The 26,238-nt window shown below is 41.6% G+C and overlaps 1 protein-coding gene across 1 annotated transcript; it reads right to left on the bottom strand.

Moving 5' to 3' along the window:
* Window positions 1-855: 855 nt before the first annotated feature.
* CMTM6 (CKLF like MARVEL transmembrane domain containing 6) lies at window positions 856-23,161 on the bottom strand. Its single transcript, XM_073333360.1, is given in 5 exon segments — window positions 856-5,580; window positions 7,377-7,475; window positions 9,670-9,846; window positions 22,753-23,107; window positions 23,109-23,161. Coding segments are annotated over 5 exon segments (825 nt in total). The 3' UTR covers window positions 856-5,439.
* Window positions 23,162-26,238: the final 3,077 nt, after the last annotated feature.

Genomic DNA, 26,238 nt, shown 5'->3' with positions numbered 1-26,238 from the left:
CCAAGCCCACATTGACTTGAGTGGAGACAGGTTTCACCCCTCCAGTCCTGATACAAAAACTGAGGTACACTTCACCCTTTATACCAATTTCAATGCATATGGTGAACAAAAAGGTGTGTCGTTATACCATGCTCACATGGTTTGCAAAAAAATAAGTAAAAAAAGCCTGAGAGAGAAAGACGCCTCTCTGTCACCATTACATGGGAGCAATAATATAACACGCTTGGTGGCGTGGAAGGATTTAGGAGCACAATGAAAACAGAAATAGGATAAAAATGTAAAAAGCTATTTCCCCCAAAACCTGCATGTTTGACTGAGAATTTTTTAGCACTTAGAGAAACATTTTCAAAACAGACATCTAATTTAAATTCTTACCCAGCTGAGTAGTTTGATCATTCTTCTCTAAGCTAGGATAAATGCACTATCCCTACAACTACCTTTTCGTTTGTGAGCCTTCTTAACACAAGCCTACCATTTGTTTTTTTTAAATGCCCCAAGAAATAATCCAGTCCATTGAAAAGCAGTACTTGGAACTGTACATCCCAAGTAACTTACAGCAAACTGTATGTGTAAAGTCTATAGTGGAAGGACCATTTTAGCACAGTATTTTTCAGTGTCACAATATTGAGCAGATTTCAGAAGATAATTTGTGGGACTTTCACTGAAAATGTCCAACTTCATAAGACTGTAAGATGAATACTTCTCCCCAGTCTAAGCACAATGGAAGCCCGCTCCATCAAACAGGAGAAATGGCCCTAACGAGAAACAAAGGAGGAAGCAATTTCCTTCATTTTCCTCTAGCAGAAGTAGATATTAATGCCAGATTGTTAGTAGATGAGATGAGAAAGACTGGAAGCAAGTTACTAATATTTTATTTAAAATTAAAATATTTTAGAAATCCAGTAAAAAACCATAGCACATTTAAAAGGCCACAGGTTTAGAATGGAACATTCTTGAAGTATTTTGAAATACTTCAACTGGAATTTCAAGGCATTTGCAGTACAAGCCAAAGAACTGTACATAGTTATACAACCATTATATTTTCCTAACCCAGTAAACATAAAAAAACCCCTCCTTAAATCTCAAAGTAATGAAAATACAAATTAAATTCGCCAGTGAAAAGTTATCTAGATATACATTACACATGTACAGCAACAAATGAACATATTCAAAGGTGTTTTTATACATAAATTTTATATTTTAAATAGGGCACTATCAAGCTAATTTGCTGTGGCAATCAGTTATACATACTCTATAAAGAACCTCACAAAATGTTTCCCTTTACTGGAAGTTTTGTATTTCTCTTGTAGGAGTTGGTTTCTGTGCTTTCAATGGAACTGAAATCAACATGATGGCAAGTGGTGTTATGTCAAAACATCTTTGGCAGAATTCTGGGAATAGTGCAAGATAGTTCACTGCTTTCCAGGTGTGGAGGGTGAAATTGGGAAAGGGGTGGAGGTTGGGGAGGGAACCAAATACAATTGTGGAAGCCTACAGTAACCCAATATCCTTAACAATAGAGTTGACACAGTAACATACAGTAACAACTTTTGATATCTAGTATCCAAGGGATACTGCTTGCTTTTCTCTTCTATCGATATAGTAATTTTAAGGTACGTTAAATATGGAGTCTAAAAATAAGATTAACAATTTCCTGGAAAGCATAAATGGGATAAAAGCTTTGTCACCACGGAATCTGGTATAAAGACTCATCAGGTGCTTCTGGTGTCTGAGAAGGATCCATTGCAATAGGCTTAAGACTCTCAACAGGGATGGGAGCAGGCCCATAACCCCATAGGCAACTACTGATGACCCTCTCTTGGAGATAGGACACTATGCACAGGTAAGCTGCCAATAGCCATTACTCTCTTCCACAGGATTTATTACTGATGAAGCAAGAATTTTTTCAGGAACATTTAATCCTGCTTAAAACTGCCCCTCTCCACTTTTGAGACCAAGCCTAATTTAAAAAAAAACAAAAAAAAAAAACAAAGAGCGGAGTCTGACAAAAAAAACCCATCAAATAGGATATTTTTTGACTGTGTGAAAAAAATTCCAAACCATTTTTACAGCAATAAAGTCTCTCACTCCAGCCAACGTACAAGTGTGTCCGGGCTCTGAAGGACTTACGTTCAGCTCTCTTCTATTTATATGGTTTCTATGGTTGTTTGTAAAAACTGCTTCCAAATATCTATGAAAAAGTTACATGCTCAGTCTTCATAGGTTCACTTAAAGAAACTCAAATAAGAGTTGTAATCCCAAAAAGTCTTTTTAAAACAAAAAATGAAGAGTTTTAGACCAACACCATGCTCATAAAACTTATGCCAACACCACTACACACACACACACATCATTTTAAGTCAGTAATTCCAGTTCTGTACATCCACAACAACGTGCATCAACTCACTTGAACCCAAGTCCAGGCTGGTCTAGTGGCAGCACTCTATTGCCACATGAGAGACTGCACGTCTGACAAAAACTGGGTGTGCTTTTGAGGGTCGTGGGCCTGCCACCTCCTAGAGACCGCCCATAGCGGATTAGAAAGTAGAGCTAACTAGTTTTCAAACATTATCCATTCCCCTTTCATAACACAGTTGATCACAAATGTTTTTCATCCCTTTCTATTGGAAAAAGGCATTTTTGGTCTCTTATTGCAGAAAGAAATAAGTTGATACTCAAATCTAGATGAGGGTCACCCATTTGTTGAGAGTGGTGGAAGCCCCATTGCTGGACAACACACTAGGAACACACGCTGCAGGGAACGGTCCCGACATAGCAAGGGGGTGGACTGAATGCTACTTTCTACTTATATCAAGGTCTCAAAGTGCTCTACAAAGGTGCATAAGTATCTCCATTTTTGCATGGTTTAGTGGTAAGATCATAGGACTGTAAGTCAGGAGACTTGAATTCTAGTCATTCTTCTGGCACTGACTCCATATAACAGAAAATCACTTGGCCTCTCTGTACTTCAGTCTCTTCATCTGTAAAAATGAACTTAGTAGTTATTGCCTCTTTGTAAAGCATTTTGAGATCATGGGATGTATCTAGGTTCTTCTATTGGTGCCTATAACTTTACTATGTGAGTACCAAATGCACTTTATTATTACAGAGATAAGAAACCATGGCAGAGAGATGACTTAACACACCTCTTCCAACACAAATTTATCTAATTCTATAAAGGACATTGGAGAGTTAATTGACTCTGCTCTGTCCAAGAGCTGAGTACTGCAGAGGAAGCACAAATATTGGTTTTTTGACAACGGGGAGTCTCTTCACATACTTGCATGCTGGGGAAAGCATGGCCAACCCCCACACTGGGAAAATAAAATTTAACAAAACAACAAAGGGTTCTTGGTGGAAGTCATTCTAGATATCATTGCAACAAGCTTATTTTTACATTTATATTTAAAATCAAGACTTATAGCCACTTTTGATGCAAAAAGTAAAAAAAATTAGTAAAAACCATGCGCAGAGAAATTAACAAAACAGGATGGAGCCAAAGATTGATAATATTCAGCAAAATGTAGTGTTAGTGTCAGATTTCCTTCACAAACAGGTTCAAATGTTCAGGAGCTGACACATTTAACAAAGGGACACCATTACAACCATGTTATGTTTGATCATCAGAAAGTAGCAGCCTTAGAAAAAGCCTCTGATTTCACTTACAATACTTTAACTCCCTAACTACTACTCTGTCCTCAAAATAGGGCGAGAGTAGAAGACAACCCGTTCCTAGAGGGTTTAGTCTCAGTGCTGCCTCAATGATTTAAAGGGCTGTAGGTTTGACTTAATACATTTTGGGAAAGTGATGTTAATAGTCTCAAATCATGGAAGACATGGCAAGAGTCATGAAAAGTCAGACAAACTACTTTTACATAACAAGGCCTCTAAGATACCAGAGTTTTGGGGTTTTTTTTGGTTAAATATCTACTTTGGGGCACCTCATGCTCTCTTGGAAGTTTACTACAATTTATCCTGCTTACATAGCCCACCCTTGCAGGTGTAAGAATCTCATTTTCCCCTCCACAGAAAAAAACCCCAATCTGAAGAATGCCTTTTCACCACTGCCTTGCATATGTGACTCAACCTGTCTGGTCTTTTGCATCCTTGCACTGCTTGTGCCTAACCCACTGCTCACTAATAGCTTCCCTTTTCATCCCATGGGCTGCTGTCTTAAGTCTAGAAGTTTATACAACTGCTTGCTTACTTATTTATCCATTCATCAACTGAGTTGCACGTAGGTGCAAGGACAAACAATAATCAACTTTCATGACCATTCATCTTCAATTTTACATGGACAAACTGTACATGTTATTAACAGTATGTGTGATGTGCACTGGAACAGTGCCAAAGTTTTATTATTTCATTTTTAAGTTAAAACTTTCCCTGGCAAAGCTTAAGCTAATTACTTTTTGTGCTGCCCTCGTGAACTGAAAGGATTAATTGGTCCCTGCCCCCTTTTTTTAAAATATATCCCTTTAGCTGTTTACAGGCAGTTAGTTTCCTCTCAGTTTTCTTTCCTCTAGGCTGAAAATATTGGCCTCTTAACCTTTCCTCTTAATTTTCAAATTTCTTCTTTCCTTAATGGGTTTAATGATATTTTTAAAGAATGCATCACTTACAGCTTTAAACTTCCACAAATATGGAGTGCAAAAGTCACTCTATGATACACCACTTGACTATCAAACACACACAAGCTAGCTGTATCTGTTTTACCGACTGCCTTTAAAAAAGAGCAGTGACTTTCAGAGACACAAAACAAAACAGAATCTAGAAGTACGGAGTAAGACACACAAGATAAAATCAAAGTAAAGAATGACTTGTTTGGGGACAGAAACCTCGATGAGATTGCAAAATTTAGTTTCCCTTTTACATTCACAGTTTAACCGATAAAACAAGGAAAGAGTTTTATTGTACTACTTCATTCTTAGTATCAGAGGCAAGAAGCTGGATATCGCATACATAGGTAGGTGTGAATTAATGCAACAGATTCTAATTCTGGCCTGCTGTATTTACATAAAATTTAAATATTTTTAAAACATAACTCAGAATTTAAGCCTGATGAGTTCCCCTGTACTACAGTCATTCTTCTCAGAAGTCTCAGTGCTTTCAGTTACTGATGTCTATTTTATGTTTAAATAGAAAAAAAATCTATTTGGAGGCAATTTCTTCCTTTTAGAATGTCCCTCTGACAATTATTAGTCAGAACAAGTTAGATGGAGAATTGTACAAGCCCTGATGCTCCACATACTATTGTTAAAAAACGTAAGGAGTCTATAAAAGCTTATGATAGGGTCAGACTTGTACAAAGCTGGATAGATGCAAAAGAGAGAGAAGACAAAGTTACCCTCAATGCAGTGGAATAAGTAGGGAAATTAAAGTATTTCACCTTGATTAATTTAACTCATAGAAATTAAAGGACTTTTTTAAAGTTCAGCTTTAGTTATTCAGCGGCTGATTTTCTGGTGTGTTCTGTGTGTTGCCAGTGTTCTCCACTTTATTTTCCTTCACTTTACGATTCTCCATAAAAAAGTGAATACCATCAGCTAGAAATCCTATACTTGCGAAAAAGCCAAACACCTGTGAATGTGAAAGAAACAGTTATTTAAAATGTATACATAAACATTAATATTATTCCAACTTTGATTGAGAACCTGAAGCAAGAGAATAAGCAATCTTCTTCCTGCAACCCCTCCCCACCCCAGCTTTACTGTAGTATTTCTATATACAGCCAGTCTCCAGTCTTTTGAAGTCAATGGTTCAGTTCTTAACAAAAACAGATCAGAAATCATAAGTGTGACATATTTTTTTACTTATATAGTTTTTATTTCTTGGATCAGGTGTGCATGGTACAGGACCTTACTGTTTGATTGCAAGGAATTCAGAGTAAAAACTTTTTACATACTAGCTTAGAAGCAGACATTAATGCTATTTTTTTTTTGAAGTGTTAGGTGAGGTAGTAGCACAGTAGAGATATAGTCAAGGCCAACTAAAAATGAGTCAAACTGGTGCCTGAGCATTAACGAGATTCTGTGAAGTTTGAGAAAGATAGTTTTATACAGTTGATTTGAGCCAACACAATAGAATATAAACAATTAGATCTAAGAGTGAAAGAATTCTTCCATCTCCCTGTTTTGGGGGGAGGGAGGGAGCGAGGAGCCATGAAAGTGTCTGAGTTAATGTTTGTGTCACAAACGAATATTACAAAAGATAAACATATTCTTCCTGTAAATTCTAAGATCATTCTGATTATAGGATAAGAGTTCTTTACTTTTCTAATGAATCTTTATTCAAGAAGAATGTTCTTTCATTTTGATGCTTTATAAATTACCACAGCAATAATATGGAGACTCTTTAAAAAGTGTGCTGGAGAAGCGAGACACTATGACTTCTCCACATGAATCCCAGAACTGCCGAACATCCAGTGTTCCTTGTGAGGTACATGCCCTGCTGCTCGTCTAACTATTTCTGGTACCATATTGCTTCCTAGATGCTCTGAATATTCTGCACACTTGAACTCTGCAAGTGCCCTCCCTGCTATAACTGACTCCCCAGCTGTATGTCTGTTACCACTACCCACTCATCCTTTATGAGAATGTTCTAGAGTCCCTAGGACAGTGGTCCCCAAACTGTGGTGTGCGGCGTGGAGGAACATTCGGGGGGCGGGAGGGAGGGAGCGCTGCCCAGCCCTGCTCAGCCCTCAGACCAGCTCTGATTTCCGCCGCAGCTCCGCTCCAACCCCTGCTCTGCCTCCAGCCCAACCTCATTCCCTCTCCACCTCTAGCCTCAGCTCATCTGGTCCCAAAACCATGGGCTCCAGCCCGAGTCCAGACATCTAAACAGCAGTGAAACAGCATCGCACCCCAAGCCCTGCGAGCCTGAGTCAGCTGGCATGGGCCAGTCACGGGTGTCTCTTTGTTGTGGAGAAAGCAAGAACAAAACTGGTGAGTCTGAGAGAAAAGGTGTAGAACCTTGAGGGCCAGGGTCAGAAGGAAGGGTGAAATGAGGACAGTGACCCAGGGAGGGGTCAGAAAATATAGGGCCAAGGTTGCAAAGCTAACAGAGGGGACTAAGAGCTTTTCCCAGCATCCACAATATTATGGAGCTCCTAGGGGGCACCGAGCTTCCAGCAAACCTTATGAAGACCACAGCTAGAGAATGTGCCCATCATGTGGATCTCCCACACTCTGTTGTAGCAGAGATTTATGTACCAGGTCTTAGGAGCCCTAATGTAGCCACCTCTTCCTGCATCCTTATCTCAACAAATGCATTGCCTTCTGTTTTCTGCCCACAACCTGGCCAGAGCTTCCCTTCCTCTAAACCATGAGCTGAAGGTTTAACACAGTATGGAGTCTGGAGTGTTTTCACATACTTACAATTGCAACAGTTTCAACAGATGACTTGTCACTGGTTGCAGCAAACACAATGGAAGCTACAAAAAAGAGAACTCCCACTACTGTAGTGACCCAGAAATCCTGCAATCATTAAAAAAAAAGAAAATTACAAACTAGTGGAGGCACTGGTTGGTAAAGGAACCAGAAAGGGAGGTAGAACGAGTTTCAGATGGGTATGTGTATTCATGTGTGATGGAGACTACTCATTTATATTTTAATTGAAAAGGACAGTCACTTTTAAAAAAAAATCTCATTAAACACACATTACCCATGCCACTAGCACAAGAGATTTAAAAAATTCCCAGTTTTAATAATCTAATTTACTTTTCACTACAGGTTCTCAGTGTTGCCATGTTTGGGTTGCAGAAGAATGTTTGTTTTTTGGAAAAAAAAAAAAAAATTCCACTGAAATTTAAAAACAAAAAACAAACAAACAAAACCACATGGAAATATTTCTCCTGGTCTCACATTTTGTGAGTTCTGACTTGTTCTTCCCTGTAGCAGGTGGTCACCCACTCCTGCCTCAAAAAAGCCCAGGGAGAGGGCTGTGGCAGAGAAGGAAAAGTGGGGCTGATTGGGAGAAACAGCCTCAGCTGGGGGCCATGCCCGGCTTAATCAGGGCCCAGCTGGCCCTTATAAGAGGGCAGTGGGCCAAGAGCACACAGTCTCCTCTAGCTGTGGAGAGAGATGGGCCTGGCTGCTGGGGAGCGTACCTGAGGTGAAGCAGAGCTGGGGAAGGCCAGAGGAGCTGGGAGGCTCCAGACTGGAAAAACTGCAGGCCTGGCAGACAGCCTAAGACAGGGTACTGGGGTTGCAACAGGGCACCCCAAGGTTAGGCAGAGGCAGCAGGTCCAAACCCCCCTTGCCCATGATGACTGGCTTATACGGACTGCAGTTGGCCCCAGTGAAAGGGGATTAGATGGTGACTGGCAGTAGCCCATAGGTTGAGGCAAGGTGGGGATAGAGGGTGGAGGCTTCCCCAGGGAGGGGAGACCCAGATCTCTGGGATACTGCCTGGAGGGGCAACACTCCAGGTAAAAGGGCACTGGGGTCTGGGAGGGACACAGGCCAGCAACAGAGAGACACCAGCAGAGGGTGCTCTGGAACTGATAAAAAGAGCTAATTCCCAGATGGCCAGCAGGAGGTGCCACTGGGTGAGTCTGTAGCCTGTTACATTCCCCTTTACTCATTTTTACTTAATGCAATACCAGAGGAAAAACCTGCACTTCTTGTTTTAGATATCAGAGATGAGAAAACACAGGAAAGCCCTTTTAAGAACAGAATTTGATTCTATCTATAGCCTTTTATACCAAAGGAATCCCAACTTGCTTTACAAAAATGATCTTGAAACAGACATGACAATCACCTGCAGAGTCAGAAATGCAAACATGGGAATTACAGGGTGAAATCATGTGGCCTGTGTTATGCAGGAGGTCAGATTAGTTGTTCATAATGGTTCCTTGCAGACTTAAAAGTGTATTAAACTTAGCTGTAACAAAAGAGATGCACACACATGCTCAAGAGAACTTGTGTTAAATAAAACATGCTTACTGATCCTTAACTAAACCTATTATCACTCATAATGACAGGTTTCAGAGTAACAGCTGTGTTAGTCTGTATTCGCAAAAAGAAAAGGAGTACTTGTGGCACCTTAGAGACTAACCAATTTATTTGAGCATGAGCTTTCATGAGCTACAGCTCACTTCATCGGATGTAGTTCACGAAAGCTTATGCTCAAATAAACTGGTTAGTCTTTAAGGTGCCACAAGTACTCCTTTTCTTATCACACATAAGAATCTTCACTGTATGTCCGGATAGATAACATTGGAAAATACTGAAATGCACTGTGCCTTCCCTCACCCACAGTAATATGCAGGGAGGAGATTCACTGGCATAGGACTCATTTTGTCAAGTGATTTTTCAAGCAGTTTTAACCCCTTTCTTCACGCTCTTTTATGCCACTCAGCTAGTTAAGGGTCACACAGAGGAGAAACACCTGCTTTGGTCTGAACCCTGGGTCTTTTATCCCAGGTTTAGAACCAGCAGTCAGCTTTCCAGTTCCACAGCCCAGAGCTGAAACTCTGTATCTCACTGTAGCCAATGTGAAAATGTGTAAATAGTTGCTAATATAAAGAAGGTAACTCAGTTAACATTGTGTAGTCTTGTTAACAAATAGTGTATCTTGTCTGGACAGAACAGTTATGTAATTTAAATTGCTTTAACAAAAAACACCTTAAAATTTAGAAGTGAAAATAATGATAAAGCAGTTCCTTACCAATTTGATTAATTTATCCTTCTCAACTTTTTCATACGCAGAGGTGCAATATACAGTCAGTATCAGGATACTCAGAAAGGTAGCACTGAAACTTATAAACTCGAAGAAGTAAAGCCCACCACACAGGATACAACTCTCCACAATTTCTTCAAGGATGAAGGCCAAAAGGGAAAGCAGCTGTGGAAAAAAAAGATTATTCAAATTATCTAATCCATTTGCCAATGTCTGTATCAGGCAGTCAGCTGATATTAAAGCAGTGAAAATAATTATTTCTGATAAAAGAAAAGTTTAAATGTCAAAGCCAAAACAATTTTGTATTTGTGGTTTGTGACCTGACAGACCACTAGACAAGTACAAAAATGCCACAAATTAAACACTTGATATGTAGAGAAAAATGCAAGCTTGCTGTAAAAATTAACTAATACAGTACAGGCAGCTGAACAGCACACACTACACCAGACACACACTTGTTGACTATACAATATACATTACCAGTTCATGGTTTCATGCATGAGAGTGAAGGGAGCAGACTAGGAAGACAGGTTTTTGGTTGTCAGATGCCCACTCAGGACAAGCAAAATTGTATTTCTTTCTGCCTACTGGGAATGCTGCAAGACCTGAATGTAGTCTCAGGTGCATTGGCTGGTATGTACAGCCCAGAGCTGAAAATGAAAACTAGTGCCCCAGCTTCCTTATAATAAATGGCAGAAGCAGCTCATCCAACTCAGCTGCTACTTGAAATTCTACTTTTGATGCTGATGAACCATTTGTGCCCCCGCCATATTTCAGAGAAAGTACACCTAGCTAATTATGCACACACTCCCCACCCCAGTGCAGAATGCGGAAATGGCTCTTTTCCAAAGCAGACAGCAAGTTTTTTTGCTGAGACCAAGGTCAGATACACCAATTGATCAATCTACCAGAAGTACTACACTCACCTCAGACCATCTTATTTTCAAGGGAAGGACACGAGTTATTTTTTTTTTAAAAGAGACCTCATTTGAGCTACTAAAAAAACAAACAAGCAAAAAGTTATGATAACTAGGCTGTCCACAGGACAAGTCACCTTAAATAAATGTTTCCCCAGCTTAAGGAAAGGAGAACATAGTTGTATTGTTATCCTCTCAAGTGTGTTTGCATAACATTTTGTTTGCAGTTCTCTCATTTTGGCCAGTTCCGTATGGCTAGGTTTCCCCATACTATATTACTGACCTAGGGGACAAACCCCAACAGTAAAGATTCAATGGAGTAGGACATTCCAGGAAGGGAGAACCTGACTGGGTCATAAAATTAAGGGTAACTCTATGAAGGCTTTGTTTCCATGCCAACCATTCACTTTTTTACAAATACAACTTGTATCATGCAAGCCTTCCTGGGTAGAGGGCTTAACTTCAGGACTCTATTAATGTTGATCTTAACCTTCAGGTATCACTCTTAACAAGACTTTGCTCATCTCCACACCCATCCCCCTCATAGCCTGTATCTACACTGGCAAATTCATGATTTGCAATTCATTACTGTTGCAGCAGCTGCAAAGGTTGCAGTGTACACAGGCCTTCAGCACTTTTACCAGCACATCATCTAACCAACATGCCAGTCTACTCTGAACAGGTTTAGGCAACATGGAGGTGAAAATACGAGATCTGTCTCAACTACATCTAGTGGTGCTACCAAAGGCAGAATGCAACAGTAGGAAATTTTGACTCTGTAATTGAATTGCAGAAGAATGGTTGGGTTTTTTTGTTTGTTTGTTTTTGGGGGGAGGGAGGGTTTCCACTGAAATTTCAAACCAAAACAAAAGGAAATATTTCTCCTAGTCTTACATTTTGTATAGACCAGGCCACAGAGAGCTAATGCCATCACCTTTGCAGTACTACCTATCTCTACCAACTTTATGGTCAGAATCCATGATTTGACTATACGCAGACAGCATGCTCATCTCTAGACAAAATGTTATTAGTTTTAATACCTTTAAATTTACAAAGCAAAATTAACTTATAAAAGTTTATGTGACTGAAAGCAGAGTCAGAATGAGCTCTACCCTGACATCTGGTGGTGAGCTGTGGAAAAGGATTTCAGGGGCTGATCTTGTTTTCATGGGCACTCTTGTTTGCATGGGCACACCCACCCTGCCTAGCATGATGGACTGCTTGCCCAAATGGTCACTTTGGCTGCTGTCAGATCAGTCTCTCTGTTATTGGGGCAGGAGTAATAAAGTGTTGTTATCCTATGTGAATCAAGGACAGTAGAACTGTACTTGGCATTTGATGACGGAGGGACTCGCCCTCAACTACGTAGCACTCGCTAGGCAAGGGACAAGGGGTTCCAAAACCCAGGGAATTGAAAGAGGCTGGGGACAGGTATGGGTACCTGGTAGTTTGGGCCCCAAACACTACTTTGATGCCTCCTCTCTCCATGGTGTAATAACAGAGCTAATTTTGGCTCCCTTAGGAGTCTTGGTACATCCTGCAGAGCTGAAATCACTGACCCCTAGGTCTAAGCATTAGACCAACTTTGGGCTAGTGGTGCACCAGCCCTGAGGCTCCCCCTGCTACCAGCCAAAAATCACTGAGAGCTGAAACTGGTGAAGTTGCTGAGAGCTGTGTTAAGTGGGAGGGACATGAAGACAAGTTGGTCAGCGGACAGCAGGAGGACTAGCGCAGAGAGTGGAGTGGATAGCTGGGCGGCTGGCGGAGAGGAGCGGACAGCCAGTGGAGAGGCACGGAGTGGAGCGGATAGCAGGGCAGCTGACGGAGAGGCGCGGCTGGTGGTGAAGACTGCAGCAGAACCCCATGGAGAGGCGTGGCACTTGGCCATTGACCCGAGCAGCAGAGCATGTAAGATGCCCCCCATACCTCCCTCCACTTTCACCCAGGCTGGGAGGTAAACTCTGCAGATGAATTTCTGAACTCTGGGGGGGCTGCACTGACCAAGAACAGTGGGAGGGGGGTGACTAGTAGGTTGCTGGATTTAAGAGCCTGAGGGGAAAAGGTCACTGCCAAACTTACTTGGGGGTGGGTCTTTTGCTCATGGTTGGTGTTATGAATCCTGTTTGTGGTGTTTCCCCAACATAATGCTGCACTGTTTCCCTCCTTTATTAAAAGGTTTTTGTTACTCTCAGACTCTGTGCTTGCGAGAGGGGAAGTATTGCCGCTCAGTATTGCCTGGGGGGTGGTATGTAATTGTCCCAGGTCACTGGGTGGGGGCTCGAGCCGGTTTTGCACTGTGTTATTGAAACGGAACCCCTAGATACTGAACCCGGCCCTTGTTGCTGCCAACTCTGACGGGCAGAAGGGTTACACGACATTGCTATAGTTTTACAACTCTATGTCCTGCCACTTTAGATAGATTTGTTACATATCTTAGAAATCCTTATTAATTACATTGTTGCTACGCCTGTATAATAGAACTAGATGGGTCAATTTCACTTGTAAGCCCAAGTATCAGTCCTACTAGACACAGAAAACCTTGGGAAAACCAGTACTCTCCAAAGCCTTCTCTACACTTAAGTTTTGACACTACCTATGCTGGCATAGTTAAACAGACAAACCCCACCCCCAGTATACCAGCAGTTAAACCCATAGGAAAGTGCTTAGACTGATATAGTTTAGGCTATGTCTACACTAGGATTACTTTACCAATATAATATACCGGTATTCCTATACTGGCAAAGCACACCTAGTGTGCATGCAGCTACATCAACAAAGTTATGCTTGTACTGGTATAGTACAACTATACTACATGATAAATAGGCAGAGGATTATATATGGTGATAGAGAGGCAGAAAGCAGGCAGGCATATATGAAAACAGAAAGATCGAAAAGGTGATGGATGGATAGATCATTTCTTCTCACTAAGACAAGTTCTAATGTCCCCGGCTGCTGTACAATCTGTACATCTGTACAATCTATATCAGGAAAATCTCATTTTTTTCTAGTACAGGCAGTGTCTACACTACAGACTTCTGGGGGCAGAGCTATGTCAGTCAGGGATTACACCTTTTCACACACCTGACTGTAAAGCTATGCCAGCACAAGTCTGTAGTGCAGACATGGCCTTATTCCAGTTCAGCAAAGCAAAATAAGTTATACCGGTATAACTACATCCACACCAACGCTTTTACTGGCATAACTATACTGGTAAAATATCACACACCAGCATAGTTACACCAGTAAAAGTTTTTAAGGATAGACCAAGCCTAAGAATCAGGGTTGTCATCTTCTCTGTTTATCCAAAGATTTTGATAATATCTCCATCTCCCCCTTTACATCTTTAAATAATCACTCTAACTAGGTTCCACTGTCTGATTTTCATATAATAGCACAATAATATGTATTTGGACTCACTAAAAGGCAGAAAAATATTTTAATTAAAAACACTTATTTTGGACAATTAGTTGCCAGTGTCCATTTAAAGAGTTGGAATTCAAAACAGCTACTTTTGACTGATATTTTCTAGTTAATAACTTGCACCAAGCTGCTGCACATGCTACATAGTGGATCCTAGTCAAGGAAAATAATGTTCAGCCTGAGTTTTTCTTTTAATATGAATATTATTAGCAGGTCAGCACATGTGAACTGTAAATTTCCCAATCTAAACCGTGCCCAGAGGGCAACATTTCAGACTAATATTCTATATTGAATACTCAACAGTATTAAATAGGATACATCTTAAAGAGTGAAAAGAACTACAGCTAAGAAACAAAAACAATAAGGCCATTTCTCAGCGTACTTCCTTTTTCTCCTGTAGTTGCTATTAGACAGATTGCTTAGAAATCAACTTCTGCATAAAATAATGATTACTATAGATTTCTCCAAAATATTTCAAATCCATTTTTTGAGGATGTATGGGGGGGATGTCCTTTTTTGCACTTGCTTTTTAATTTAAAAAGCAAAGATAGCCATTACAGGTATTTTCCATTTCCTCATTACAGTGTTTATCACAAGCACACTGAAAATGTGAGTCACATGTTTTCGTTTTCATTCATAATTTGTGCTCTTTATCAGCAGTGAAGAGTTTCAGTATGAATCACCTTCGCTGCCCTGTGAAAAAGTAGAGCAGAAAAGAAGCAAAACATAATTGCTAGAAACCCACTTTGAACAGAGCTCAGAAACCCAAATAACCATGACGCTGGAGCAATGGTGCTCCTCCGCTTGATCCAAAACCAAATGGCTCATGAATATTTACTAACAGCTATCCTTTTGTCCCTGAAAGTCATTCAGCTGCTTGCATGTTAATGAACGTGCCACAGTTAAATTTAAAATCAGTGATGAAGAGGAAAGGTATCACCATTTAAACGACTCCTTCAGGTAAAGAGGTTTTTCCTACATGCAGAATTTGACAGCATACGGTCAACCATGCTTTTCCTATTATGTAAATTGGCAGCTGTGGGTTTTTTTGTAACTACTCCTTCAAGCTCAATTTCTTATTATAAGCTGTCATAAATATAAAGGGAAGGGTAAACCCCTTTGAAATCCCTCCTGGCCAGGGGAAAGCTCCTCTCACCTGTAAAGGGTTAAGAAGCTAAAGGTAACCTCGCTGGCACCTGACCAAAATGACCAATGAGGAGACAAGATACTTTCAAAAGCTGGGAGGAGGGAGAGAAACAAAGGGTCTGTGTCTGTCTGTAGTCGTCTTGGCCGGGGACAGAACAGGAATGGAGTCTGAGAACTTTTAGTAAGTAATCTAGCTAGGTATGTGTTAGATTATGATTTCTTTAAATGGCTGAGAAAAGAATTGTGCTGAATAGAATAACTATTTCTGTCTGTGTATCTTTTTTGTAACTTAAGGTTTTGCCTAGAGGGGTTCTCTATGTTTTTGAATCTAATTACCCTGTAAGATATCTACCATCCTGATTTTACAGGGGGGATTTCTTTATTTCTATTTACTTCTATTTTTTATTAAAAGTCTTCTTGTAAAACACTGAATGCTTTTTCATTGTTCTCAGATCCAAGGGTTTGGGTTTGTGGTCACCTATGCAAATTGGTGAGGCTTTTTATCCAACATTTCCCAGGAAAGGGGGGGTGCAAGTGTTGGGAGGATTGTTCATTGTTCTTAAGATCCAAGGGTCTGGGTCTGTAGTCACCTAGACAAATTGGTGAGGCTTTTTATCCAACATTTCCCAGGAAAGGGGGGGTGCAAGTGTTGGGAGGATTGTTCATTGTTCTTAAGATCCAAGGGTCTGGGTCTGTAGTCACCTAGACAAATTGGTGAGGCTTTTTACCAAACCTTGTCCAGGAAGTGGGGTGCAAGGTTTTGGGAAGTATTTTGGGGGGAAGGACGCGTCCAAACAGCTCTTCCCCAGTAACCAGTATTAGTTTGGTGGTGGTAGCGGCCTGTCCAAGGTGTAATATTTTGTATCTTGGGGAAGTTTTGACCTAAGCTGGTAAAGATAAGCTTAGGAGGTTTTTCATGCAGGTCCCCACATCTGTACCCTAGAGTTCAGAGTGGGGGAGGAACCTTGACATAAGCTTTAGAGGGAAATTATTTAAAAGGAAATGTACTGTCCTTTTCTCCCTACAACTGAGTTCTTTATCTGGAATTATGAAGACTTAATTGCTCTATTCTTAATTGGTATTTTCTTCCGCATTTCTGTTAACTGTAGTCATCTGTAGAAGGGGCAGTTAACTGCTTACTATGCTCTTTTGAGTGCTCTCCTTAAACTGTTGCAAGGGGGAAAACAAACACAAAAGAGTTGACTAGCAAGATGAGGAAGGGAAAACTGATTTTAAATAGTTCTTTTTTAATTGTATATCTAACTTCACTTTATACATTCATAGTATTCTGTTAAAGCTATTTAACACATCAAATAATTATTTCTCATATTAACAAAGGGCCATCATCCGTCCTATATTATTATTTGTAGTGTGGTAGAGCCTAAAAATCCCAGTCAGAGTCCAAGACCCCAGGGCACGAGATGCTGTACAAAGACATGGATTTTCCTCAATAGGGCACAGGAGATTCCACGTTTCAGAGTTTCCTCAGAATTATTGTCGAGGGTCCCCTGCCTTTAAAACCTGCAGAGGTCCTGACAGCCACACAGCTCTTTAGAGGCTAACTGGAGCCGAAGTACCTGTGGAGGACAAATGCCTCTGCACTATACTTCCCTAATTATCCACTCTCCATGAGAGCACAGTTCTTTAGAAAAAAGTGCTACCATGAGGTCCCTCCCGGAAAAGCACAGAAAATCATCCTAAGGACTTTCAACCAGCAGTAATTTTTATTTGAATTAGCACTCTGAAAACTCTTAGACCCATGGGTAAACCACCTGTAGAGAATGGCTGCTCCCTCGCTTCTCTTCCCTTCCAGAATTGCAGAGCCTTTACTGTGCAGAGTCTTCTATACCAGAGATTCTCAAACACTGTGGGTTAGAGGGGCTTGAGAAGCTGCTGGCAGCAGCACTGCCTTCAGAGCTGGGTGCCCAGCCAGCAGCCACCATGCTCCAGCCACCCAGCTCTGAAGGCAATGCCACCGCCAGCAGCAGCGCGTAAGTAAAGGTGTCATGATACGGTATTGCCTATATACTTAAATGGCTGTTTGAATCAATGCCTTACTGTTTTAGATACTTACTGAGAGCTGCATGTTGATTTAAAAATAAATAAATCAGTATATATATTTGTGTGGCAGTAGGAAGGGCATAAACTACTACAGATGTAAAAAAAGGGGGGTGTGATCAAATAAGTTTGAGAACCTCTGTTCTACACTGTCTGAAGACCACTAGGGAGAATGTACGCAAGTTCTGTCTCTCCTCTACAATGTCAGTTTACCCTCTGCTATGCAGTGCACAGGGTAGCAATGTGGCCAAAAGGTATTACAGCTCACTTTTAATACATTAGCCGCATGTTGCGCATCCACACCCATCCACCCGATATTAATACCCTCCTTTATCACTTGAATGATAGTCACTTATTGATACTAACATTATATACACTCTTAGTAGTTCTGTATAATTCTGTCAAGCCTTAATGTTAGATAGGTCTGAACATACAAACTAAAGTTGTGAAAACAAAGGAAAGTTAAAGAAAGTGAAATACTTGCCTATGAAATTGTAACTGTTTAACCACTGTTGTTTAGAGCCTCAATTGTACCATTTCCCCAGTGAAATCTTCTGGTTTAAAATTACATACTAAAGGTTGCTATTCAAAGGATTCTGCTGATTTCACAAGTCTTTAAAAGCAGGGTTTGTGCAGTGAATGAATAGTTCAGAAGCAAGAGCAGATCTTTAAGCTTAAATTATAACTTTCCTTTTCAGTCTAGCGTTATGCACTAAGGTTTCTGCATTCAATACTTTTTCTTTTTAAATCCGCCACTTAAATGACAAATATTATTGCTTTAGTTATCAATTCAGAATCCTAGGTCTTGGCACAATGTGCCTTCTCCGATCCAACTTTCTACAGAATTTGAACCAGTTTTGGATTGAAACTAAATTCCTTTTGTATTAACCAAAATTAAAAGAACTCCATGCAAAACTCAAAGTTCTGAATACCAAATGCCAAAGTTAATACTTAATAACAAAGTTCTTTGGCAGGTACATTTTTATGTGATACACAAAAGTGGTTTCAAAAAGAGGCTTCAGCAGTCAGCATATCTTATCATTATTTATCTCTAACAACTATGAGTCATAAGTAGAGAGTTCTCTCCATTGAGAATATCATGCCATGATCTTAAAAGTGGAAAGTAGTTCTCTGCAGTTGGCTTTACAGTATTTTAGGGAATATTGTACCATACATATAATGGAATCACAGATGATTTGCTGTATGTAACATCCTATTTAAAAAGCACCCTAGAAAAGTGGTAGTTTGCAATTTTAAGATTGCAGTACTCAGTTTTAATCACTGTTTGCATATTATCTGTATGACACTAGTCTCTAGCACCCCAATGTGCTATTTACTGTAAAAAATATAGTGAGAGACAGCTGCTACCCCAAAGAGCTGAATAGACAACATAGACAAAAGAGTGGGAGGGGAATAAGAGACAGAGAGGTAATATGACCTTCCCAATGCCACACAGTAGGTCAATGGTAAAGCCAAGATTGGAACTCACTTCTGCTAACTCCCATTGCGCTATCCATTAGACCACATTACTACACAACAGATTGCAGAGATTACATAACATATTACCTGGATTTCTTACTTTCCCTTTCATATTACTTACCTGGATTTCCAAAACAAGTAAAACTATTTCACAAATAATTTTTAAGTAAACTGAAGCCTTTATACGCTTTCATTCGACAAGGGCATGTCACTCATAGAAAGCGACCTGAATTTCAACCACAGTAATGTACAAGATTTATTTTTGAATGTGTGTCTGGACCAAGAACCAGGGTAGAACCCCAAGACTCCCTCAATTTGCCCACCTCTGGTCTAGAAGATACAATCAGAAATTATTAGTTTTGCAGTTCTCAAACTGTGGATTTGTGTCTCCAGAGATAACATACTTGTTAACAGCAAAAATGTTTTTAAATAAAGAAATAAATAATATATAGAGGTGAGAAATAACAGACCTCAGCCCTATTGTCCCTCTGCAAATTTGTGTACACAGAGCCAATCCTTACCTCTCTCTAAAAGTGCATTTCAAAAAGTTCAAGAAGATTGTTGGGGGCGGAACAGATCTGGAAAAGTAGTAGTCTGGAGATAAATGTGAGAAGGGAGGGACAGGCAGTAGAAACAAAAGTGAAACTGTTTGAGCAGCATATTCCAGAAGTCTGGAGGTCTTTCTGGATGTAGCCTTCATTGATTTGAGATCTACCATACCATTCTCTTACTAGAAGGGAAAACCTATAATGGCAGCAGACCATAAAAGAGACCCAATTGGGGTCTCATCTATCTGAGTTGTGAAGAATACTATTAAGGTTATAACAATCAACAAGAATGCACTTTTATGTAGAAATCCAGGATTAAATCGAGCCTGACTAGTGATTTAAATCAAATCCACCCTGCCAAGAACTCAAAGATTTGTGCATTTTGGGAGAGAAAGAAGCGAGGTAGAGCCCCGCGCAGATAAAAGATTTGTATCCACATTCAATCCACAAACATGGTCCGCAAATATCCGCATCCGTGGATATCCACACATTTGCAGGGCTCTAAAGATTAATGAAGTATCTCTCTGATGAGCTAAAGAGAAATCTGGCTTTGGTTACCTACCCTTCTGGTGTCCCTACAGTGACGAGATAAGGCCATAAACTGCCAAAGCTTTAAGAACTGTTGAGTTTGTGCTCACATGGGCCCAGCATTCTCTTGTGTTGTTTTGCTTATGAATGGTTCTAGCAATTTCCCTCTCCCCCCTAAGCGGAAAGGCTGTTGCCAGAGGGATGCACCTGTAGTTGTCTATGAAGGCACACGAGTAGTCTATATAAATTACCAGGACTGTTTATATGAGCAAAGTGTTTGCATGGCAGTAATACCCACCAGGTTCATTTTATCTAACAGTAAATGTTTTATCATTAAAAAACAAAACAAATCAAAGAACAAATTTACCCTCAAAAATATTTATATAAAGCACTTTAGGGCTTTGAGAATGGTTTAAATATAAATTTAAACCATAACTTTCTGAAGTTTTGTGTGTTACCTTACCATTACCTGGCATATTCTTTTTCTTTTTTAAATGACTGTCATATGTTTTCAAATGTTATGGTTCTCTTTTTGGCAGTGCCTGATTAATGACCAAGGGCAGAAATCACCTGACACTCTTGTGAGTATGACACTGCAGACCTAAAACCCACTCAGCTTTCAGGAAAACTGATACTGACATTTTATTGTTGAGTCCCGTTCCCATTTAGGTTTCACTATCTTCCCTAAAGCCAAACCATGCTGTGCTGTTTTAATTTTTGTATATATTAACCAGAAATTTGAGAGAGATCATTTATGACCTCCCACATTTATGAATAAGGAGCAAAAGATTACACAAAATACACATAAAAAGCCAGCAGAAGAGGATTCCTTCCTTTTGAAGGCTTAGGATTCTTTTGACTTAGAGTGATCCACTATGTAACACTCCAACCCCACTACAGTAGCTCACCACAATATAATGAGGGTCAACCAAGATTTGCTACCACCTATATTAATGGAATGGCGCCTCTGGTACAGAACGTTAAGGCCTTCACATAAGTTCAGACCAGTTTAATTTTAAGTTCAAATGCTAAGACCACAAATAGAATGCCACAGTGGACTGCGTGCTCTGGATCCTGCTTATTATTTGAACCTACAAAACCAATTGAAATCACTTGCTAAATATAGCACAAACTTCTAAACAGTCAGTGTCTGTGACTGTACTGTCCAAATAGATGTGCCATACTGGTTCTGTGAAGATGCCTCCACAGTAATAATAGTTTGAGTCTGCAGAAGCGATATTAGAATCGCAAATGCCAGTTCACCAATATACTGGCCTTTAAAAGTTGAAAGTGTTCTATTTAATATGACCAGGAGTTATAGATTTGCCATTTGATTTAGACTATTGTTTTAACTTTTTAAATTCAGTTAAGACTTTTTATATCAAGCTAAATTCTCTGACTGAAGTAAATGGTGGCTCTGTGTCTACATTTAAAAGTAGTAGTATCTGTACTAACTTCTATTTTGGTTAGGAGTCTAGGATATTATTTTTAAGATTTGTTTTTGTTAGAGTAAGGTTTTGTCTTAACATGTTATTGGTCATTTTTATATGCCACCTGATATTTTGTGCAATGATAGATATAGCCTACAAAATGGAAATCAAAAGAGGCAGTAAAAGATTGCAGACAGAAACAAACACAGAAAACTCACTAATGAAAAAAGAAAAACATGAAATTTAACACAGTAACAACTACATTTACAACTTCATACTTATAGCAACAGTATTCATTGCCAAATAAAACACATGCAACACAACCAAGGGGCAGCTGGAAACATTCTTTTTTGTTGTACTCAATTTTGTCCTCTTTTTATGTAGACAGCTTAGTTTATAACAGAGAATTATAAACTTAACACAATAGCCAGGATTTCTATGGCTCTAACATGAAGCAGATTTATATCAACATCCAAATAAATAAAAGCACCATAAAGTTTTCTTTTTAGTGGACTTGAAACAAGTGATTTTTTGAAAATCTACTAATCTAGTTGAGCATTCACGTCCAAGTACAAAGGGAGAATGGTGTCAAGACAGGAACAACAAAGAGCAGGGGAGTGGTGTGGAAAGAAGGAAGACTGTAAATGGGGAGGGGGAAAGTGACATTGTGCAAGACAACAGGTTAAGAAATATTAATTAATGTTGTATGCAGTGTTGGTGTAGCCTCTTGGTCTCAGGATATTAGAGAGAGATGGTGGGTGCAGGGATATATTTTATTAGACCCAATCTCCACTGGTGAGAGACCGGCTTTTGAGCTTACACAGCTCCTCTTTTCACTTCAGAGACCTGAAGAAGGGCTCAGTGTAAGCTCGAAAGCTGCCCTCTCACCAGCAGAAGCTGGCCTAATAAAAGAGACTAATGAACCAAGATGGCTGAGGCAATTAATGTCTGTTAACCCCTTTTTTGCTTTGTGACCCTGCACTGTATAGTCAACAAAGGCGTCAACCCTATTGCACTCAGCACACCACCCTCTACTCCAAAGCCAGCCGTGCCAGAGCAGAGGGCAGGGTCCCAGGTAAATGCAGGGACAACAGCAAGGGGGCAGAGGACCCACAGAAATGCAGGGCTAAGAAGGACCAGTCCAGCCCCCTGCGCTAGGGCAGCGCCAAGCGTTTCTACAGGCCCCCAACACTTCCCCAGAGCACCCGGAGCTGCTGTCTGGTTTCACCAGAGCAACAGGCAACCCCGCTGCGCTGCGCTGCGCCGCACCCCAGCCCTGCCTGGCGCGAGCGATAAACAGGGCCACGTCCGGGACCAGAGCGGGGCCACACCTCGCACCCCCACGGGCTGGGCGCGCTCGCAGCGGGGCGGGCAGGCGCGGGCGCGCAGCTCCGGCCCAGAAGAACCAGCGAGAGGCTCGAGCCGCCCGGGACCAGCCCGGCAGGGCCGCGACACACCGAGTTTCTCGCCGCCCGGAGCCCCAGCGCATACCGCGCCGCGCGTCCCCCCGCCCCGGGTAGGCCCGCGAGGCCGGGGCTCACTCACCGCTTGCGCCGCTTTGAGCAGCAGGCGCTGCGGGGTGAGCCGGTGGAGGGTGCAGGCGCAGGCGCAGGGCTTGCTCTGCGGCTCGCGCTGCAGCTCGGTGGTCTGGTTGTACACGGCGCCGTTGTCCATAGCAGGCGGGGCGGGCTCCGGCAGCCCGGGCTGCGGCCAAACGAAACCCAAAGGCCGGGCTGCGGCGCCCGCGGGCCACCAGGGCGCAGGAACGTCCCTCCGCCGCCGGGGGAAAAGCGCGAATCCGGCCGCGCCCCGGCCGCGCCGCCTCCTGGACTCCCCGCCCTGCGCTTCGGGGAAACCCCGCCCAGCGCTGAAGTCCCCGGCACGTCCCCTGTGCCCGCCCCCGGGGTGCCTGCGCGCCGTGACCTGTGCTGAGCGGCCCTCTCCCCAGCGACATGCGTTTTAGACAAAAAGAAAAGGAGGACTTGTGGCTCCTGAGAGACTAACCTGTTTATTTGAGCGTAAGCTGTAGCTCACGAAAGCTTTACGCTCAAATAAACTGGTTAGTCTCTCAGGAGCCACAAGTCCTCCTTTTCTTTTTGCGAATACAGACTAACACGGCTGCTACTCTGAAACGAGTTTTAGATAGTGAGTCATCGGTATCTTTCCTTGCGGCTTGTACAGGAGCGCGGCTGCACTCCGGGGCTGCCCTCGGCTCCTCACTAGGCCCACGCCAAGCTGGAGGAGCTTCCCCAACCCCCCCGGGAATACCCAGGGTAATTCCAGTACCTTCCCTGGGCAGAGTCCGGCCCCATGTCCCCCTGTGACGATTCCCTCTTCTCCTCACTCTCCTACCGCTCTACTCATTCCTTGAGGGGGACCCCCATTGTCCCCCTCCACTTGCAGGGAGGAGCTACAGGGCTCTGTCCTTGGTCCTCCTGATCCTCCCCCCCCCTTACCTTACCTGTGGGTAATCTCATCCACAAATTCAACTACCATCTCTAGGTGGGTGAATGAGATCTCTACTCCAACCTGGCTCCGGTCCAAACAAATCTCAACCAGGCTGTTTGATACCTTCCTCCTGACAGCTACCCCTCAGCTCAAGCTCTACAAAGCTAAAACAGCCACCCCTCAACCCAAGCTCTCCCTGCTATCTCCTTCCCTTGATCACTCTGAGCAACACTAGTATCTTGGCTGTCACTTAAGTCAATAGCCTGGGTATCCTCTTGGCCTCAGACCTCGTTCTAGGTTTTCACAACTCGGCTATAGCAAAGTTCTGCAGCTTCTTTCTCTAGAACATCTCTGGAATATAGCCTTTCTTATCCACCCACACCAGAAACTCTCATCCAGGTTCTCATCATCTCAGTCCTCCATTTTTTTCTCTGGCTTTGACAAATGCAGTCTTATCCCATTCACATCCATTTGCATGCTGCTGCAAAAATCATTTTCCTAGCCAATCACTTTGACCATGTTTCCCCTCTTTGCACCCCTCCACTGGCTCCCTCATCGGTTGTATCAAATATGTAAGCTACGTTTTCACTTTCAAAGCCCACCTCTTATTCAGTAAACAAAAGTCAACTCCCACCTTCACTTGGCCCATCATAGCAGCTTGTCCACTTATTAAATTTTCAGACAAGCACCTTCATACTTTCTCCGATGCTGCCTCTCACGTTTGGGAGGCACACCCTGCAAACATTTGCCAAGCCCCTTCATTGTTCTCTTTCAAATTTCACCTAAAAACCTCTCCTTTGCTGCGATGCCTACAAAAAACTGGACAATGGTTAGGCTGCTGATGTGCTGCGACCACTGCCCATTGGAGGGATCAATGTTGTCTTAATGTTTCCTTGTACTTCTCTGTCTATATCCAGCTGTTGTCTCTTGCCTTATACTTAGATTGTAAGTTATTTGGGGCAGGGACCATCTTTTTGTTCTGTGTTTGTACAGCATGTAGCCAAGTGGGGTCCTGATCCATGACTGGGACTCCTAGGCACTACAATACAAATAAGTATTAGGTTTTACCCAAACAGAAAAGAAGGAATGACCCTTGCTCCAAGGAGCAAAACACACTAAAGCCATAAAAACGGAGGGGAGGACAAATGAGGAAACACATCTAGAGGGAGAGAGCAAGCTGGAGACTGTCCCCATATGGGTTATATGAGGGCATATTAGGATAAACCACCCCACTTGGGCTAACTGTGGAATTTTAAAGCACATGCTGCTACCCTGTGAACAAAGGGCCTGCTCCAGTAAACGCTTATGCACTTATGTTTACATGCAAACATAGTTCTACCTAGAAGTCAATGGGACTGGCAAACATTAAACAATAGTGCTCATCTCTTACATGGTGCTTTTGATCAGTAGATCTCAAAGCATGTTACAAAAGAGATAGGTATCATTACCCCCATTTTACAAATAGGGAAACAGACAGAGAGAGGTAAAGTGACTCACCCAAGGTCACCTAGCAGTCCAGCAGAGCCAGGACAAGAATCCAAGTCTCCTGAGTCCCAGTCCAATAAACTGTCTTCTAACTCATTTATATAGTTACTTCTGAACTTAAGTAGCTGCAGGATGAGTGCCTAACTCCTGCAGCTAGCAGCTGTGGCAGATTTGTTAAGCTAATTTGTTGACCAGGCACTAGAAAGAAACAAAGAACCATATTCTCCCCCTGCAAGCTATAATAAACATGATTCCCTGCCCCCCAGTAAATTGGGTATATAATTATTATATCAAGCACTCACTCAGGAGATGGAGTCACAGTGTGCTGGATCATTTATTTGTTCCTTTGTATATTTCAAATTTGGTGGTATGTTGCTATAGAGAATGACACACTGTTCTTTTTTTCCTTCCCCTCCCCCCGGCGATGAATGCTTTTTCTTCCTTGCTTTTTTATAGAAAATCTTTTCTGGTAATTAGAACAAGTCTGTCTCTCACTCTTCTGGGTATGTTGGACAGTGAAATAGAAAAGATCTCTGTTTCAATCTCTTCTCTTATAGTTGGATGTGTAGTAGTAGGATTTTATGTTTGTATTTTGTATAATTTAGAATGAAGGATAAAGAATAATAAGATAAGTAGCATGTATTAAATGCATTAATGTATGATTTGACCATATCCTGCCAACCCCCCTTTTTGAATAGCAGAAAGGAATGGTCTACTGTGCCATTGGAATGAGATGCATCTGCCAGAATCCGTGTAGGGGCAGATTTCAAGGCAGTAACAGACCTTTTAGCGTCACCACTTTGTTGTAAGTTTAGCATTTAAAATAAGTAAAAGAATGCAATGATTGTTTTTCTTTTGCATTGCAACTTGATGTTCCTGTTCAAATCAATTCTGTTTTGTGTATGAATGAGAAATGTGTGTGTTAAAAGATAAGTGTGAAGGCCATCACCAAATCATATGTTCCAGAGAGGAACCAAAAACAGATGCAAGGGCCTTGATGGCAGTGGCACCAATTTAGCGCCGTAGTGAAGACAAGCCCTTAGAAGGAGGGGCCGATTGAGTAGAAGTATGGGTGGTTGATCCCCTTTTTTCCTGTTT

This window comes from Lepidochelys kempii, chromosome 2 (assembly GCF_965140265.1).
Source record: "Lepidochelys kempii isolate rLepKem1 chromosome 2, rLepKem1.hap2, whole genome shotgun sequence".
NCBI lineage: Eukaryota > Metazoa > Chordata > Testudines > Cheloniidae > Lepidochelys > Lepidochelys kempii.
Note: the sequence above shows the minus strand (reverse complement) of the source record. Positions and strands in the feature narration are given on the sequence as shown.